This window comes from Pelecanus crispus, chromosome 4 (genome assembly GCF_030463565.1).
Source record: "Pelecanus crispus isolate bPelCri1 chromosome 4, bPelCri1.pri, whole genome shotgun sequence".
NCBI classification, from domain to species: Eukaryota; Metazoa; Chordata; class Aves; order Pelecaniformes; family Pelecanidae; genus Pelecanus; species Pelecanus crispus.
This window is the reverse complement of record NC_134646.1, coordinates 24,426,593-24,444,251: the sequence shown is the minus strand read 5'-3', so window position 1 is coordinate 24,444,251 and position 17,659 is coordinate 24,426,593. Positions and strand designations below refer to the sequence as shown.

The following is a 17,659-nucleotide window of genomic DNA, read 5'->3' as shown; positions in this document are numbered from 1 at the left end:
TGCAACTTTCTTGCTTGCTTTGCAGATTTGAAGAAAAACAAATGACCAACAAATATACACATCATAAAACAATCTGGATTTGCTAGTATGCTGCAACACCTTTGGGGTCTTCTGGATGTTGATATTGGTTGTAATTCTCTGAAGAGACAGTGAGTTGCTTCTGCCTTCCTCCTTTAACTCTGTTCTTTTTGTGTATGTGAAAAGCAAGAATTGTGAAGTTTCCTCTTTAAAAAAGGCTGTCATTTGCTATTTTTCTTTGCACATGTTATTGCACTTTCTCATATGTACATCCCTCTCTCCATATATGCAGTCAACCTAGATGTATATACAAACATGCCAAATGTTGCACACTGAAGAAATGCATATATTTAAAACATCATACTACATATGGTCTATTTTGGCAATAGCCATCTGGAAGAGGAAGAAAGCATAGAAGTAGTACTTAAGGTAACCAAACTACATTTTGTACACTTCTGCCAACCTACAGAAAGAAAATTTACTGGCTACTCTTTGCTCTGCAAGAAAATTACTCATTACCGCAACAGCTTTATCCATACAGAGGCACCTATACCCTGTATGGCAACCAACTTCAGCAGAAGACCATCTTGCTTTTCAGTATATTTTTAACTGCTGCAGAAGACAGGACAGGCATGCTTTTATCACTGTTACAAAGGACATACTCCTGCAAATCTCAGTGTCTCAAAATCTTTTATCTTCCTGTGTGGTCAAAACATTTTTGTACCATTTTGTTTTAGTTAAGCCCTCCCCTGGACCAGGTCTGGGTAACCAATGGCTGACAATGGCTCCTGTTACAGCACAGGGATTTCAGAATTACCCAACGTTTACCCAGAGCTTCATACTGATGACTAAGCACTCTAACCATTCCTGCTGCCAATGCTAAGCATGTCTTTAAATTAGCACTGCAGCCACTGTGGCTTTGTTTCTCTTCTAGCTGAGCAACACTGGACTGTGACCTATCTGTCCTATAGATTTCCTCCTTCCTATAACACCCTTAATAAAAGTTGTGATATTCAAAAAGTGATGGGCTCTTGATTTCACATTCCTCTTTCACAGCTGCCTTATTCCTGCTGAAACAGTGGAATGAAATTATGCATGGAAACTCTGCTGAGAATTTTCTTCTTCATGGAAGAGCAAAAACTGCCCGACATGCTCAGAATTCAAATCAGAACCAGAAGGACCCTGATTCCATATACATGCTATCAATATGGTACACATTTGAAAATTGCATGGTACTTGCCAAACTTGAGGATATGGAAGGGGATTCCTGGGAGGAAGGGGATTAAGAAGTAACCTTGGGTCAAAAGAGGTTACACAATCAGGACTTCCCATACCAACACCGAGGAAGTTAAATTAATGGTGGAGATGCTCAGCTGCTAAAATGCAAGGAAACGCTGGAAGAAACTAACATGATTAAAAAACATGAATTAATTCTTTTACACAAAAGAGCCCCAAAACACAGATTTGTCAGGAATAATCCTCAAACTCACTTATTTATTAATTAATTTTAGTGGCCGTGCTCTACTTTGTGAATTATTCTTGATAATTCAAGCAGACATGTAAAAAAGTACCCAGTTCCCATATATTTTAATACATACTCTAGAGTTTCAAAAATGAAAGTTTTTGAACTATGTATCCATTTCTATGTGTGCATATCTGCATACATCTCCAAAGAAGACAGCTGAAAATAGGAATATTTGTTTTTCACCTCTTAATTATGCTTTTTTTCCCCTCTTAGTGCATTAATTTGGCAGCTAAGGGTTTCTACTCTCACTGAAGGGTGAGACGACAGAGCCTCTTGGAACCCTGATTTTTGGCACCACCTCACTCCTACTTTATGCTTGAGGCTACTTCCCCTCTGACTGATTCTTAATTTGAATAAGCTTTCACTGATGACTGTATCAGAACTGCAACAAGTTAATCTTATTAAACAATACGAGTTTAAAAACTCAGAGCTTAGAACCAGAAAATCATTTAGGTTGGAAAAGACCTTTAAGATCATCAAGTCCAACCATAAACCCAACTCTGAGAAGTCCACCACTAAACCATGTCCCTAAGTGCCACATCTACACATCATTTAAACACCTCCAGGGATGGGAACTCAACCACTTCCCTGCGCAGCCTGTTCCAATGCCTGACAACCCTTTTGGTGAAGAAATTTTTCCTAATATCCAATCTAAACTTCCCCTGGTACAACTTGAGGCTGTTTCCTCTTGTCCTATCATGTGTTACCTGGGAAAAGAGACCAACACCCACCTCACTACAACCTCCTTTCAGGTAGCTGTAGAGAGCGATACGGTCTCCCCTCAGCCTCCTCTTCTCCAGGCTAAACAACCCCAGTTCCCTCAGCCGCTCCTCGTAAGACTTGTGCTCTAGATGCTTCACCAGCTTCATTGCCCTTCTCTGGGCTCCAGCACCTCAAAGTCTTTCTTATAGTCAGGGGCCCAAAACTAAACACAGTATTCAAGGTATGGCCTCATCAGTGCTGAGTACAGGGGGACAATCACTTCCCTAGTCCTGCTGGCCATGGTATTTCTGATACAAGACAGGACGCTATTTGCTTTCTTGGCCACCTGGGCACACTGCCAGCTCATATTTAACTGGCTGTCGACCAACACCAAAGTCTCAGGTCCTTTTCTACCGGGCAGCTTTCCAGCCACTCTTCACCAAGCCTGTAGTGCTGCATGGGGTGGTTGTGACCCAAGTGCAGGACCCAGCACTTAGCCTTGTTGAACCTCATACATATCGATGGCCTCGGCCCATTGATCCAGCCTGTCCAGATCCCTCTGCAGAGCCTTCCTACCCTCAAGCTCAACATTCCCATCCAACATGGTGTCGTCTGCAAACTTACTGAGGGTGCACTCAATTCTCTTGTCCAGATCATTGATAAAGAGATTAAACAGAACTGGCCCCAATACTGAGCCCTGGAGAACACCACTTGTGACCGGCCACCAACAGGGTTTAACTCCATTCACCACAACTCTTTGGGCCCAGTCATCCAGCCAGTTTTTTACCCAGCAAAGACTACGCCCATCCAAGCCATGAGCAGCCAGTTTCTCCAGGAGAATGCTGTGGGAAATGGCATCAAAGGCTTTACTGAAGTACAGGTAAACAACATCCACAGCCTTTCCCTCATCCCCTAAGTGGGTCACCTTGTCATAGAAGGAGACCACGTTACTCAAGCAGGACCTGCCTTTCAGAAACCCGTGCTGACTGGGCCTGATCACCTGGTTGTCCTGTATGTGCCACGTGATGGTACTTGAGATGGTCTGCTCCATGACCTTTCCTGCCACTGAGGTCAGGCTGACATGCCTGTAGTTCCCTGGATCTTCCTTCTGGTCCTTCCTGTAGATGGGCATCACATTTGCTAACCTCCAGTTCACTGGGATCTCCCCGGTTGGCCAGGACTTCTGATAAATGATGGAAAGTGGCTTGGTGAGCACTTCTGTCAGCTCCCTCAGTACCCTTGGGTGGATCCCATCTGGCCCCATAGACTTGTGTGTGTGTCTAAGTGGTGTAGCAGGTTGCTAACCATTTCCCCTTGGATTACAGGGCCTTCTTTCTGCTCCCCACCCCTGTCTTCCAGCTCAGGGGGCTGGGTACCCTAAGAAGAACTGGTCTGACTATTAAAGACTGAGGCAAAGAAGGTATTAAGTACCTCATCCTTTTCCTCATGATTGCCACTATGTTTCCCCCCTGCATCCAATAAAGGATGGAGATTCTCCTTAGCCCTCCTTTCAAGGTAAATGTATTTATAGAAAGATATTTTTATTGTCTTTTATGGCAGTAGCCAGATTAAGTTCTAGTTGAGCTTTGGCCCTTCTAATTTTCTCCCTGCATAGCCTCATGACATCCTTGTAGTCCTCCTGAGTTGCCTGTCCCTTCTTCCAAAGGTCATAAACTCTCTTTTTTTAGTTCCAGCAAAAGCTTTCTGTTCAGCAAGGCCGGTCTTCTCCCCTGCCGGCTCATCTTTTGGCACATGGGGATGGCCTGCTCCTGTGCCTTTAAGATTTCCTTCTTGAAGAACATCCAGCTTTCCTGGATGCCTTTGCCCTTCAGGACTGCCTCCCAAGGGACTCTGTCAACCAGGCTCCTAAACAGGCCGAAGTCTGCCCTCCAGAAGTCCAAGATAGCCATTCTGCTGACCCCTCTCCTTACTTCTCCGAGAACTGAAAACTGTCCTTTTGTGATCACTATGCCCCAGATGGCCTCCAACCATCACATCACCCACAAGTCCTTCCCTGTTGGCAAACAACAGGTCCAGTGGGGTGCCTTCCCTAGTTGGCTCACTCACCAGTTGTGTCAGGAAGTTATCTTCCACACACTCCTGGAACCTCCTAGACTGTTTCCTCTCTGCTGTACTGTATTTCCAGCAGACATCTGGCAGATTGAAGTCCCCCACAAGAACAAGGGCTAGCAATTGTGAGACTTCTCCCAGCTGCTTATAGAATATTTTGTCTGCCTGCTTGATGTCAGGCAGGCTGTTTCCAAATTGGTATACTTAAGATCCAAATTAGATCATGAGCAAAATATTAAAAGGCACTAGAGCCATTTAAGAGTGAACTTCCATTTCCAAAAGAAATTTCTGGACTGTGGGAACCCTGGACTCATGCCAGTTCAGTGGGAGTCAGGTTCCTGGCTGCAATGGGTGCTTTCTAGTGTTTTAAACCCTTAAAATTTAAGCTACAGAGAAGGGCTGTTAAGACATAAAGGAATTTACTTCACCTGTTGTCAATATTAGCACAAATACATGGGTCTTCCTGAAGGATACTTTAGTTATAGGAAGTTTCTACTCCTACCCAAAGTCGTCTGACAAAAAACACCTTTGGGGCATGCTGTGTCAATTGGCACTGGATCTCTAAGTTGATGCAATGAGGAGCCTTTTAAGCACCTTTAAGAAAGTCTCCATCCTCTTCCTCTCCCTTCACTCTATAAAGAGTACTTTCGGTTTTTAAATAATTGACAAGTGTTTACAACTTCAGTTTCACTTCAGCCACCTCTGGGCATAGAAGACTGCAGTCATTAGAAATGGCGGGAGTAGTGACAGTAGGATGTGATCCACCTTTGGCTTGCCAACCTGCTCATGTGTGTGGTTCGCAGCGAAGAGGGTGGCTGCTTAGGTCCCCTCGACTTCCAGCGACTTGGAGAGATGACCACCAGGTGCTTTTGCCGCCTGGACGCCATCCAAGCCACAAAAAAGAAGTTTGCGGAGATCTCCCGGAACACTTCTACCTCTACATCAGCTTCAGGCAGTTCCTGTCACATGCATGGCATTACACAGGCACCAAAGTGTTTTCTGGATTGCAGTCTGACACGACAGGCATTAGCCTGCATTGTTTGGTGCCTTGGTGCCTGGCTTTAACTCTTTACATCTAGCTACAAGTGCAACTAATCAACTGAAATTGATTTTCCAGAGCTCAGTCTAATCTACTGCATTGAAGGTGACCTATATTCTTTGTGTGTATGTATAGTTATGGGGTTTGGCTTTTTTCAAGGTGTCTCAGATATTAGATGCCTGTGGTCAGCTGTTGGCAACCTTGCCAGCAATTAAGAAAAAAAAAAAGGAGCACTTCTGATACAGGCAGATTTAGAGGGGTCCTAAAGATTTCTCCCCTGCTTCCCCAAATATCAACACTGAAGATTACTTATCTGCCTTCATACATACAATTTGCCATTACCCATGGGAAAATCACTCAAGGTACCAACTTGAGCACACCTCCAGTCCACCAACATCCCTGATGAGAGCATAGTGCTCTGATATGCATGATTCACACCCCAAGTTTGCTCCCTCCCACCTAATGGTTGCTTTTACAATTTACTCCGCATATTTGCTAGCATTCACATCAAGGACCAAACTTTACTTTCCATCAGTGCTAGCTCGGCACCACTGTAATCATTTAAGTGGAACAATCTGTTCCAAGTGACCAAGAGAGCTAATAATTTATCAGGAACAGAACAGGCATTTTGGGGAAGGACATAATTATATTTGTGTGGTGTGTAATACTCTTGAGTCAATTGGGACATTCTGCGTAAAACAAAGCCACTTGGGGAAAGGAAGAGAGGAAGCAGGCTTTCCAAAGAGAAATGGCCTCAAACTCTCAAATTTATCACAAACATTTTTTTTTTCTCCCTCCTCCGTCCTTTTGGTTTTGCTTAAAATAAAGAAAACCTTCAGCATTTGAGTAGGCTTCATGGTGGGGGGAGGGAGGGAGTGCAAATAATAATCAAAACACAACATCTCAAGGTCCCTTCCAACCCAAAGCATTCTATGATTCTATGATCTTACCTTTATATAGGTAGATGATGCAGCCTGTGTACGGTACAGCTCATTTTGTCTCAAACATGGTAATGCAGAATTAAAGGGCATTCAGGGAAAAACAACGAGAACCTTCACACACTCATAATAAAACTCCAAAACAACTCCCATAAGAAGAAATATTTGAAAGATCATAACTTTCTCCCTTGGAGAGCAGATAAATTACAAGCAATATGACAAATGCATACAAGCTAATGAATGGAAATGGAAAAGGTAGCTTGGATGCCTCTGTCTTCACAGCCTGAGGAGGGATGGCAATGAAATTAAAACCTGACAAAAAGCAATAGGTTTTCGCACAATAAGCTATTATCCTGCTGGACTTAGAGCTCCTGGAAGTCATCATGACCAGGGACTTGATGAGATTCAGAAAGGGTTTGGCTATTTATATGGACAGCAAGAATATCCAGCAATTGCAATTAATGCTAACAAAGAAAATCTAGAAAGACTATTAAAAATCTTTGGCACTGGGGTGAAAGCCCATCTCTAACTATGAGGGATCAGGACGAAAAAAGGTGTGGGGGTGGCAGAGACAGCCCCTGCCCACTAAGGGACACCACATCCTGTCCCAAGGCAGGCAGGACACGGCATGGGGGCAGACCAGTGACTGCGTGGGGGAACCCTGTTTCCCATTCTGGCATCTTTTCTTCTGGCCAGCTCCAAATCCTCCCTTCTTCCCTTGCATTAGTTTTGTAGTTTTCTATGGTTCTCTTGCCCATAACTCCATCTCCTATTCCTCACAGCATCTCTGCAATAAAGTTTTTCCTTCTTTGTCACCAGTCCTACTCTGGGTAAAAGCACGTAATATACTGCCTACTACGAACTGCAACTCTCAGTAACGGACTGAATGCTGAGGTCATAATTCAGTCTGGAGGCTCTACTACTGTCCATAAACTACTCGCTGTCTCCCAGTTTACGATGTCAGCAGGACTCCAGCTGAATTAAGGCTTCTACTGTATATAACAGACACCAATGTATTATGTTATGCATAATGCATAGAAGATGGCTCTAATCATAAATCCCATACCCTGCCCTTCCTTTACATCACAGATGTGGGCTGGCATCTCTTATGCACTCTGCTTACTGATACATAAAATCCTTCTCCTGAATCATAATGGCAGCAAAACCTTTTCTTGGGTCACTGCTTCCGATAAAAGCCGTTCATTCCCTCTTTTCTCCAAAGAGGTTGAAATAAACTTCAGTTCATCCCACTAACAAAACTCACACTTAAATTTAAGGACCATGTTGAACTGATGATCCAGGAACATTGCCTGTGTCAGTCTATTTTTTTGACACTGGCAAGTGAATGATTTGTGCCTAAACACCCGTCTTTTGCCTTTTTGCATTTGGAGAGCAGAACGATCACACAGAACGCAAAGCTACGCTGTGGATGCCAAACTGCAAGTGTGCAAAGGTGAGTGACGTCTGTAGAGAGCGTTTCCAGACCTGCAGAGAAGTACAGAAATCCCAGGCATACACACAGAGAGGGTGTGGTATAAGCCAATGCTGGTTTTACATGTCTTAGAACAGAATACAGAGTTCAAGCTCCAAAGACTCCACAAATGATGCAGTCAAAAATGTGCTGAATGAAAGCTTTGAAATATCCTATAGAATAGACAATCCTCTGTGTATAAACCAAATTTTGACCTCAGGCATAGACTAACTGAGCTCTTTTGTACAAGAAGAAAGAAAAAAAAAATCAAAAGAAACTGATACAGATGCATTACTTCAAAGTCATCTTACCTCACAGCCCTTTAGCCATTATTTCTAGCTAGAAGACTAACCAGAGGAGCATGCATTTATCCTTCTTCTCAAACCAAATTATTTCTTTGTTATCTTAAGATAGTATAAGTCCATTTAGCCTGAATAAACCTTATCCACCATCTTGCAGTCCTCTAAATCAATTTAAGCCTCATGAAAAAAAGACAAAGCATCTGAAGACCAAGCCTTGTGATGGCCTCATAAGGCTGTCACATTAAGGCAGACCAAAGATGTAGGCAAACCAAGCAGAAGCACCTTCAATGTTCATCGCTTCAGCAATTTAGGCAATGGGCGGCATGTGCCACGGGCAGCATGCAGATGCCTGGCTTTAAACTTTGCTCTCCGGGCACCTCAGATAATGCTTTTCATGGTACAAAACCTGTTTCAGCAAAATCAGAGAACAGTACCCAAGGACCTAGAGCTGCATCTTCCCTGATCACCCTCCTTATGGTTACAGGAAGGCTTTTATATGCTTGCACCCACCTCCTGCAACGTGGTAATAAATGTAGTACGTTTCAACCAGTGGACACCACTGCCAGCAATGTCTCCATCTTTGCTCAATGCTTCCTCCCCATGCACAAATTCTCAACAAGCCTCAAACATTCAGAAAAAAACAGACAACAGCAGCATGTTTCACATAGGTCTTCTGCCACTGGCAAAAGCTACATGTGGCAGGCTGCCAAGGGCTGGCCAGTCTCTTCCCTCTGACAGGCTGGAGCTGGCCACTTTCACGCTAGTAAACTAATGGATGGAGTACTAAACCTGGATTTTCCCTGCATGGTTTTCAAGCACATCATGTGTTCAGCACTTCTGAGGCCACTTCAAGACATGATTTATCCAAGAGATTATCCCCTGTCTTCTCTTGGTCAGTTAAGGCCAGTGAGGGGAAAAAAAAAGTGAAATTAAACAAAACAAAATAGCTGTCAAACTGAAACGGTCTTAGAAAACAGCAATGATGAATTCCTCCAGCTTCCTCCAGCCTGCACGCTTCAAGGAGGCCTTTCCCTTTGGCCATGAAGGCCACTGGTTGGCACATTGCTTTCTTAGCTCAAGCCTGGATTTTCTAAAATGATAGCACATTGGAGTTGCATTCTAACAGCAACCAAAAACCAGCAGCCACAGCACAATGCAACTGTCTATTTATTTATTTATTTTAAGTGGGGTGTTTTATAGCTGGCCACAGCTACCAATTGGTACCCGGGGAAGCCTAAAGCATTATTTTTGATCTACAGAGCCTTCCACAGTTTGGAACCTAATTACCTTCAGAAACTACTGCCTCCTGCTCATCTGTTACCATGGCAGCTGCAATCAGCTGAGATGCTTGGGCTGACAAGCTCTGATTTACTAGGGTACCAGGGTAATTCCAGGGGGCTGTCGCTTTCAGAATTTACTCCTCTGCTTTGGTCTGACAGCATTTTCAGGAAAGGAAGAGGTAGGATATATTAAGACTGTACAGGCTGGGAAGTAGCGACCTTTTTTAGAGTGATTCAACAGCTCAGTGCATGCTGCTCCACTAGCACTTACTGTCTGGTTTTGGTTTTCTTTTTTCCCCTTTTAGTAGTAGTATATGTGCCCTTGTCCCAGGGTCGAGGTGCAGATAAGATTAGCAGACTTTGCTTCATTTTAAAATATCTTTCCACATGGTGAGAAAATTGGTTGTTTAACCAAGTGGTGAGGCTTGTTTTCTAGCCTTCAAAATTAGAATCCAGGGAACATGAGCTTCAGTATTCCCTGTTCATTTCTACTAGTTACAGAAACTACTGTTTAACTGAAACATTAGTACTTTTCCATATTGATGCTTTTCACAGGGCAATCTCAAAGTGCCAGACTTATGCTTCCCAGAAAGAGAAAAGCCTAGCTTCCCATTGCAACATCTCAGTCCTTTAGAAATGTACTTCCCATGCCATCTGCGTGATAACAAATTTAGAAAAATGAGTATTATCTTGGCAGTCTTTGCAAAATGTATTCAGGATGCAGGGGAAGGCAGAGGGGTTCCTATCAAATGGGGCATTCAGTATCTGAGTCAGAGGTGATGACAACGTCTAAGCAGGAGGCTGTTTTCTGAGAAATACGCCATTAATTTTGTAGAGCCTGACACAACTGTGCTGCAATTCAGCTGAAGCTTGCTCATTTAGTCCTACTGATGGCCTTGTCATTACAGAGCCTCCAGGTCTGCAGCTCCCCTTGTCCTGCACATCCTCCCCACATGCACCAGGACAGGCTACTTAATATAAAAGACTCTACGAGAACATCCCAAAATTGGTATGATCAAAACCAGCAGCCACTTTATCAATGATTAACGTGAATTATCCTGTCTGTCTGTAAAATACAGGTAACCCTGCCTTCTTTATTTCCCAACGCAAGAGCAGATCACTGGCATTTGAGAAGTGTCTTGAAAATCACAGGTGCTGATAGCATCAAAAACAGCATACCATGAGATGCAATATTATTACAATAATAATGGCACTCGTTTCAGACTCCTGCATTTTTCAGGTCATCAACCAAAAACATTAACAAAACACAGCCCTTCAGGAGATGAAAAATCTTTGCAGTGTAATGCAAGCTAGTTCATACAATTTCTTTCTTCTCACCCACCCTGTGCAAAGTGCCTGCCGCCACCTTTCTGACTACTGGGAGAGTTGTGAGTGCCCCTCCTCACATAAAAGGATCAGGCTCTGATGAAACTAAATGGAATCTAACTAAACTAATCTGAGAGTGTCAAGCAGCTGACAGTCTTATGCTCTTAATTACCTTTTTTTTTTCTAAAACTCTAGGTCTTGATCTGCAGGCTACATCAATGATGCCAACACTGAAACCACAGGGACAAACCATGCAGATTAGACTCAGACCTAAAGGAAACTAGCTCAGCTAAGCAACTGCAGCCCAGCAGGACATCCAGTACCTCCCAGCTGTGCCTCCCACGGAGCTACTAGAAATCATAGAATCATAGAATCGTTTAGGTTGGAAAAGACCTTTAAGATCATCCAGTCCAACCATTAACCTACACTACCAAATCCACACTAAACCAATCAAGGGTAGACTAGACTACACCATGTCCCGAAGTGCCACATCTACCCATTTTTTTGAACACTTCCAGGGATGGTGACTCCACCACCTCTCTGGGCAGCCTGGTCCACTGCTTGACTACCCTTTCCGGGAAGAAATTTCTCCTAATTTCCAGCCTAGACATCCCCTGGTGCAGCTTGAGCCCATTTCCTCTCGTCCTATCACTAACTACATGGGAGAAGAGACCAACACCCACCTCACTACAGCCTCCTTTCAGGTAGTTGTAGAGAGTGATAAGGTCTCCCCTCAGCCTGTTCTTCTCTAGGCTAAATCCTGTCTGCATAGCCAGAGGAGGAGACTAGCAGAGCTGCAGTGCCCACCTGCCAGGCCCTGACCCGCACTGCACCAGGGCGCTTTGCTGGGGGCAGACAGCACCATGCTGCAGCGGAGGGTACGCATCCCGCTGCACTGTGCGCTACACATCCTCCACAGGAGGAGCTTCAGTTTCTCTGTCCTGGGAGCAGCGGGAAGCTCTGGGCAAGAGGTGTCTTGCCTATGGGACACAAAATAGGTCCAGTGCTCCCTTCAGAGGAGAAGAGGCGAGAACGCTGAGCAGCTTTCAGCCCTCATCCCCAAGCCAGAATTGGGAACAGTGGCACACAAGAGCTCTGTAATGCTCTGCTGTGGCAAAAGGCAGGACTCATGCAAGCTGCCCCCTTTGCAAACTGAGCTCTCTGAGTTGCCAAGAGATGCAAGAGCTCCCCAGCAAGAGCTTTCCACATTTTCTACCTTCCAAATTTTGAAACGGTAGAAGGAATTTTGCTTTGATTTTGGGAATAGCTGCTGAGACCTATGAACATTTCTCCCGGCTCCTCTTTTACGCCTGCTGGTTTTGTCTTATTATTCCATCCCTCCTTTTCTTCCTCCGTTTAAGAGTAGCAGACAATGGTTGGGGTAGACAAGGATCTCTTTACTCCTGATATCTGGAAAGCAAAAGGAAAGCTTTGATCTTGCCTTTAAGACAAAAAATGCAATTGTTCTGTGTATGCATACCTATATGCCAGCTTTGCTACTTCGACTTCCCCCACCCATTTCAATTCAAGGTTAAAGCCTACAGGAAAGGATAAGGAGCTCAGTAAAACAGACTGTTTCAAATTACAAAGTTAAACACAAAGGTGGTATCGACAGCGCACAGTCCTGCAAACATGTATGTAAAACCTGATCCACCCATCTTCTTCCTTCGATTGGCTTCAATCCAGGAAAGTACACGGGCAGGTCTTCATTCCACAAAACGCTTAAGCATGCACCTTAAAAAGAAACATGCACTGGCATATTTGTCTGGTGAAGGAGGAGGCAACTAAAGGTTTAATTCCCTTGCCCGCGTTGCAGCCTTAAATTTGTGTGGTACTTTTAAGAGGCGACTACCTCCACTGACTTGTAGTGAAACCACCAGCACGCAAAAAGTAATCACAGATTTTGTCTTTCTGAGCTGGGCATTTCCTTGCTGGAAAGCATCCACAAGAAATTCAAGAGAGCACGCTGAAAGCTATTCTTTTTCTTTAGGGTGTTTTTTAGGAGACTAAATGGCAGTGTTAACACTATAAAAACAAAGGCAACTCTTACAGGAATAGGAGGCTGCTTTTCCCTACTGTTCGCAGAGAACCCCGACTGTTTGAATGGATGATATGTTAATTTTGTGGCACAGTAGCTCAAGGGAGGACATAGCGAAGTCACCCATGGTACAGTGCACGCAGTTTACAATGGGCATGATTAGAATTTAATTGTTTGTTACAGCCCTTGAAAAGATGTTTCTCCAAAGCAAACATGCTATGAAATATATTTTTCTCTAATCATTATCAGAAAAACTTCAGTCCATAAAGCACTCTTTCTGAGCTTTTATGGGCAGCTGCTGCTCAAATGCTTGAAGGAAGAGCTGGCAAGTTAAAAAACAAAACAAGCCACAGAGATTTAATTTCCTATAAAATAGCTCCCTACAAGCTGTTCATACATTCTTTACTTAGAGCAATGCTCTGAAGATTTTAGAGATTTTCAGGGCAACGCTTGCAGTAAGAACTCCTTGTGTTCCCTCTGCTCAGGGGGCTCCACAAACACACCATCAGATTTATGCCTTTCCCTTTCAAAATAACCCCACGTACTCGTCTGCAAAATTAATTTAAATAAACATAGAGAAGAAAGGAACATGCTAGCTCAATTTTTTTTTTTGGCGGGGGGGGAAGCATATGGGGAGCAATTGCTAATATCTACCATAAATCTGCTCACTCGCAGCCTCAGCTCACATACTAACAACATCTCTGTCTCACACAGACTTTTCTTCCCACCTTCCCCTCTCCCTCTCCCCTTCCCCACAGCCATGCCATAATGTCTCTAGGCTGTACAGCGTTGCTGATTAAAAAAGGCCAGCAGTTAGACAACTTATTATAAAACCTACAAGGGGACTGTGTATTTATGAATGCAATAATTAATCAATGCATAATAAGCACGCACTGTGCATATTGTTTTTCTTTCCATACACAGACAGCTTCGATTACCATGCGGGTTACACTGCCATGAGGATCTTTAGTTCCCAGTAGCTGCTTCCCCACCCCTCAGCATAAGCAAAGACAAGCTCATTGTATTAAAGCCTGCATTCATCTGCAAAACCACCCAAACACTGCTGAATTGATTCATTTTGCAGGTAGAGGCTTTCAGAAGAAAATGCCATAGTGCCACAACGACTAGGCTGTCACGATTTTCCTTTTAAACTACTTTTTTCAGAGGCTCAGCTATAAGGCGTACTCAGAGCTGTGAGCTGGCAGGCTGGTTTGCATCTTAAGAACATATTTTATTTTAATGGTTTTATTTTTAAATTGTTTCAACTCTTTGAATTAATGGAGATTAAAAAAAGAAATGAGACTGACATAAAAATGTGAAGTATTTTTCCACTTTTTAACCTGCCTTTTAACTAAAACCAGGTTATATTTATTTTCAAGAAACTCAATAGCACCCAGTTAACACGATTGCATACTTCTTCATGAAAACTGATCAACAAATGGCTTAAGTGGAAAGAGCCACCACCATTTCCCTGAGCCTCCTCACTGATAAGTGACATCAGGCAAGGGCCCACAGATACTAATATTCAGTCAGTAGGGATTTGCTTTTCCCTGGCAAGAAATTTCCCCCTCAGTGGCTGTCCTCTACAGCACCAATTTCTACCCAAATGGGAAAACAGAGATGCTTTGCCCCAGAGACGTGCTTCGCTGCTAACTCTCTGCTAAGCTGTTTGAGTCTGCAGTGATGTTACCTGGAGCCGAGTAATCAATGAGAGTTTTCATCTCAGCGCCATGGGCACACAACATGATTATGCGCCCTCCCTGACCAAAGGGCTAATGTTTATTGCAGACTTGCTACGCGTGGGGACTCACCAGAAGATTGCAGAGCTCTGCATTTGGCTTGGAAGCTAGCGCCTGAAGGATGCTACTATGTATATATAAAAATATTAATACTTTGTACTCTGTAATGGCCCACAAAGGGGATGACATGGTTTTATTCTGCCAATATGCAGAGGATTAAGGGTTTCTGCTTGAAGCCACTAACAACCTGAACAGGAGAATTACAGTAATTCCACTAAAAACATGCCAAATCCAAGGGACTGGCTGATGGCACGTTGTTACCCTTTCCGCTTGTCTTGAAAATGTAACCGGCCCAAGCCTACAGACAGGACGTCAACCAGCTACGCAAGGAGGTTCAACTTAAAGAATGGGCTTATAGGAGCCATATGCAGCAACGAGGACATTTTTCACGAGACCTCTTAGCATTTTGAGATTTAAATCCTTGATGTGGAACAATTCTAAAGTGAGTTCAAAAATAGCTGTTAGCATGTCAAATATAGATGAAACTCACACTTTCTTTTCTGTTGCTCACACTACTCCAATTTTAGTGCAAAGTGTCTCACAGCAAACAATAGCAAGATACTCCATTAAAACCTGGCACTGCTCTAGCCATTAGGTCACCATGCAAAACACTGTTGTCATGACTTCAATTAGCAACACTTTGCCTATGTCAATACCATTATTAATACCTTGAAATACTAATTTCAATTACTATTTAACTAACAGTCAAATGTACTGAATAATTATTCATGTGTAGTTATTAGGAGAAACGTACTGAATGCAATTACATGTCAAGCGCTGTGACTTACAAATCCTTCTCACACCACCTCTTGCGCCAGAAAATACCCTGAAAAATTCAGCAACAGTTAAAGGTTTTCCATAACCAGAATACATCTAGGTTGGAATGAACTGTTAGGCCCTGGCTCTGCAATGCAGAAGTCTGTCTACATGGTGTACCTCTCAGTTACCATTTCCAGATGCAGTAGCCAGACTTAACAGCAGTAGTTATTATACAGAAAGTTAACAAGTCTTCTGCAAAACCAATGTGAATGTGACTCCTTGACTGGGAATTCAGATCCTCTCTAAAACTAAGCCTGGCAACACAATGAATGACGGAGACTTCTCTTTGTGTTCTGAAAAATGTAAATGTTATTCTGAACACAAAATATTAATTGTTTAAAGGAGATTATTGGCTATCTGTTTGAACACAGCACAAAAACCAGTGAGTGTGCGTTTGAGAAAGACTTCATGTATATGCCTATTATAAGCCTTGATATTTAGGTACTTCAGAGGTAAAATTAGGACACAGTGAGTATCGAGATGACTGATTAGTGGTACTTACAAAAATGTTATTTATATTGTGTGATGTTAACCCAACTCTGTTAAACCCACAGTTTAGCAATGATAGCTGTAATTCTGTGCACATACATACAGAGTAAGAACCTGCATTTTCTCATGCAAATACACACACCAGCTGGTGTGTACATACCGGATTAAAAAACCAACAGTCAGCAAACAAATAATATTAAATACTATACCTTTGAGTCATAATCTTATAGGCATCTGGCAGATAACAGCGGATATTCTCCATCTGAGCAGGATCAGAGTCACAGATTTTATCATCAGTCCTCCCATAGTTGGCACTTTCAATCATGATAACATCTGTTCCTGGGCAGCGAAGCTCTATGGGGTAACTCTCGCAGGACAGCTCCCTTCGGACCACAGCCATGGGGACTGGGGCACGGCTGAAAGCTGCAAGGATTAACACAGAAACACAGCAAACATTTACTTTCCACACTGAGGCCAGGATTAAAAGCGGAACAACATTTAGCAGCAGGTTTTATCCATATGCTGTACTGAGATAATTTTGGTACCATTGAGATACGGTCTGCAGAAATGGGTCCGATCCCTGGCTTGCGGGCTGCCCAGAGAAATCACTTCTCCACTCAGCAACTTGATTTTCTCATCTCAAAAATAAGCTAATGATCCCTTTTATACAGGGCTTTAGAAATCACCTATTGAAAGAGGTAAACAGCAACTATGACATTGTTATTACTTCTGCTTACCAGGTGAAAAGCTAGTTGGCTTTGATACATAAAATTACAGTCTTGTGTTGTACCTGATCAGCCGGAGGAAAGTTTCTGACAATGAGCAATCCAAGCATCAGGATCCCACCTGCTCAGCAAGACTGCATCTGTCCTACTGCAGATGTAATAACATCTGCATTGCTCCTGGTCGTTTTCTTCGTCCCTTAGAAAACATGAGCCTAATGGCTTTTGCTGTAGCCTGCAGTGTGCTGGGGGATGGCCTGCAGGTTCTGGCAACCATCCCGAAGTTTGGGCCCTGCAGCGATATTTTCCATGGAAAGGACAATATATGGGACACTGGGTGATTAAAGTTCAGTCTCAGCTTTGCGTCAGATCCGCCTGGATGTTCAATACTGGCACATACTTGTAGAGTTAATTCAAAGAGCTTTCAGAAATCTTACCTGTTTTAAAAGAAATCCAGGCTACAGTTTGCAAAAGAAAAAAGAAACATGCTTTGAGATGCCTTGAAAACAAAGCCCTAAAGTGTTAGTAAATAAACTCGTATGACAACAAGCAATAATATTTCCCATCTTTACAGCCTCTTTGATCCAAAGATCTTCAACAGCTTGACAAACGTGAATGTATTAATCCCCCAAATATCCATATGAAGTCGCAATGCGTTGTCATTCTCATCTCAGCCGCAGAAGGGTTATGCAGCTTCCAGAAGATCTCACAGGAAATCCACGGTGAAGCTGGGAACCAAATACTTGTTTTCCAGCCGAGCGCACCAGCCACAAGCTGAAACAAAAGCCAACCCCTTCCTTTCCTTATTCCATGAGAATGAAAACCCACCCACACCAAAAAGGTTTCCAGCTGCAGGGAAGATGTGCCCTTCTGGCTCCATTTTGTACTACTTCCAACCACAAAACTCAACATATAAACTAAGCCTGTATCTATGTGATGGCCACAGAGCAGTCAGGGAAGGTTTAACCCTCCAACAGATCCAGGGCCCACCTGCCACCAAGCATCTTTCAACAACTCACTTCCCCCGCAGCCCCATTATAAAAACACCAAAATACCCTCCCCAAAACCAAAAATCCCTTCCAATGCGCTGTTGCCTTGTCCCATAAAACTTCCACATGGTC

General features: G+C 43.3%; 1 protein-coding gene across 17 annotated transcripts in view; it reads right to left on the bottom strand.

The window, feature by feature from the left end:
• Window positions 1-16,231, bottom strand: part of ADGRL3 (adhesion G protein-coupled receptor L3) — a 286,653-nt gene extending 270,422 nt beyond the window's left edge. For all 17 annotated transcript variants that reach the window (XM_075709711.1, XM_075709712.1, XM_075709714.1 and 14 more), the window contains exon 1: window positions 16,026-16,231. In XM_075709711.1, the coding sequence (XP_075565826.1) occupies window positions 16,026-16,216 (191 nt within the window). In that variant the 5' untranslated portion in view covers window positions 16,217-16,231. The remainder of the gene's footprint in view (window positions 1-16,025) is intronic.
• Between the last annotated feature and the right edge of the window lie 1,428 nt (window positions 16,232-17,659).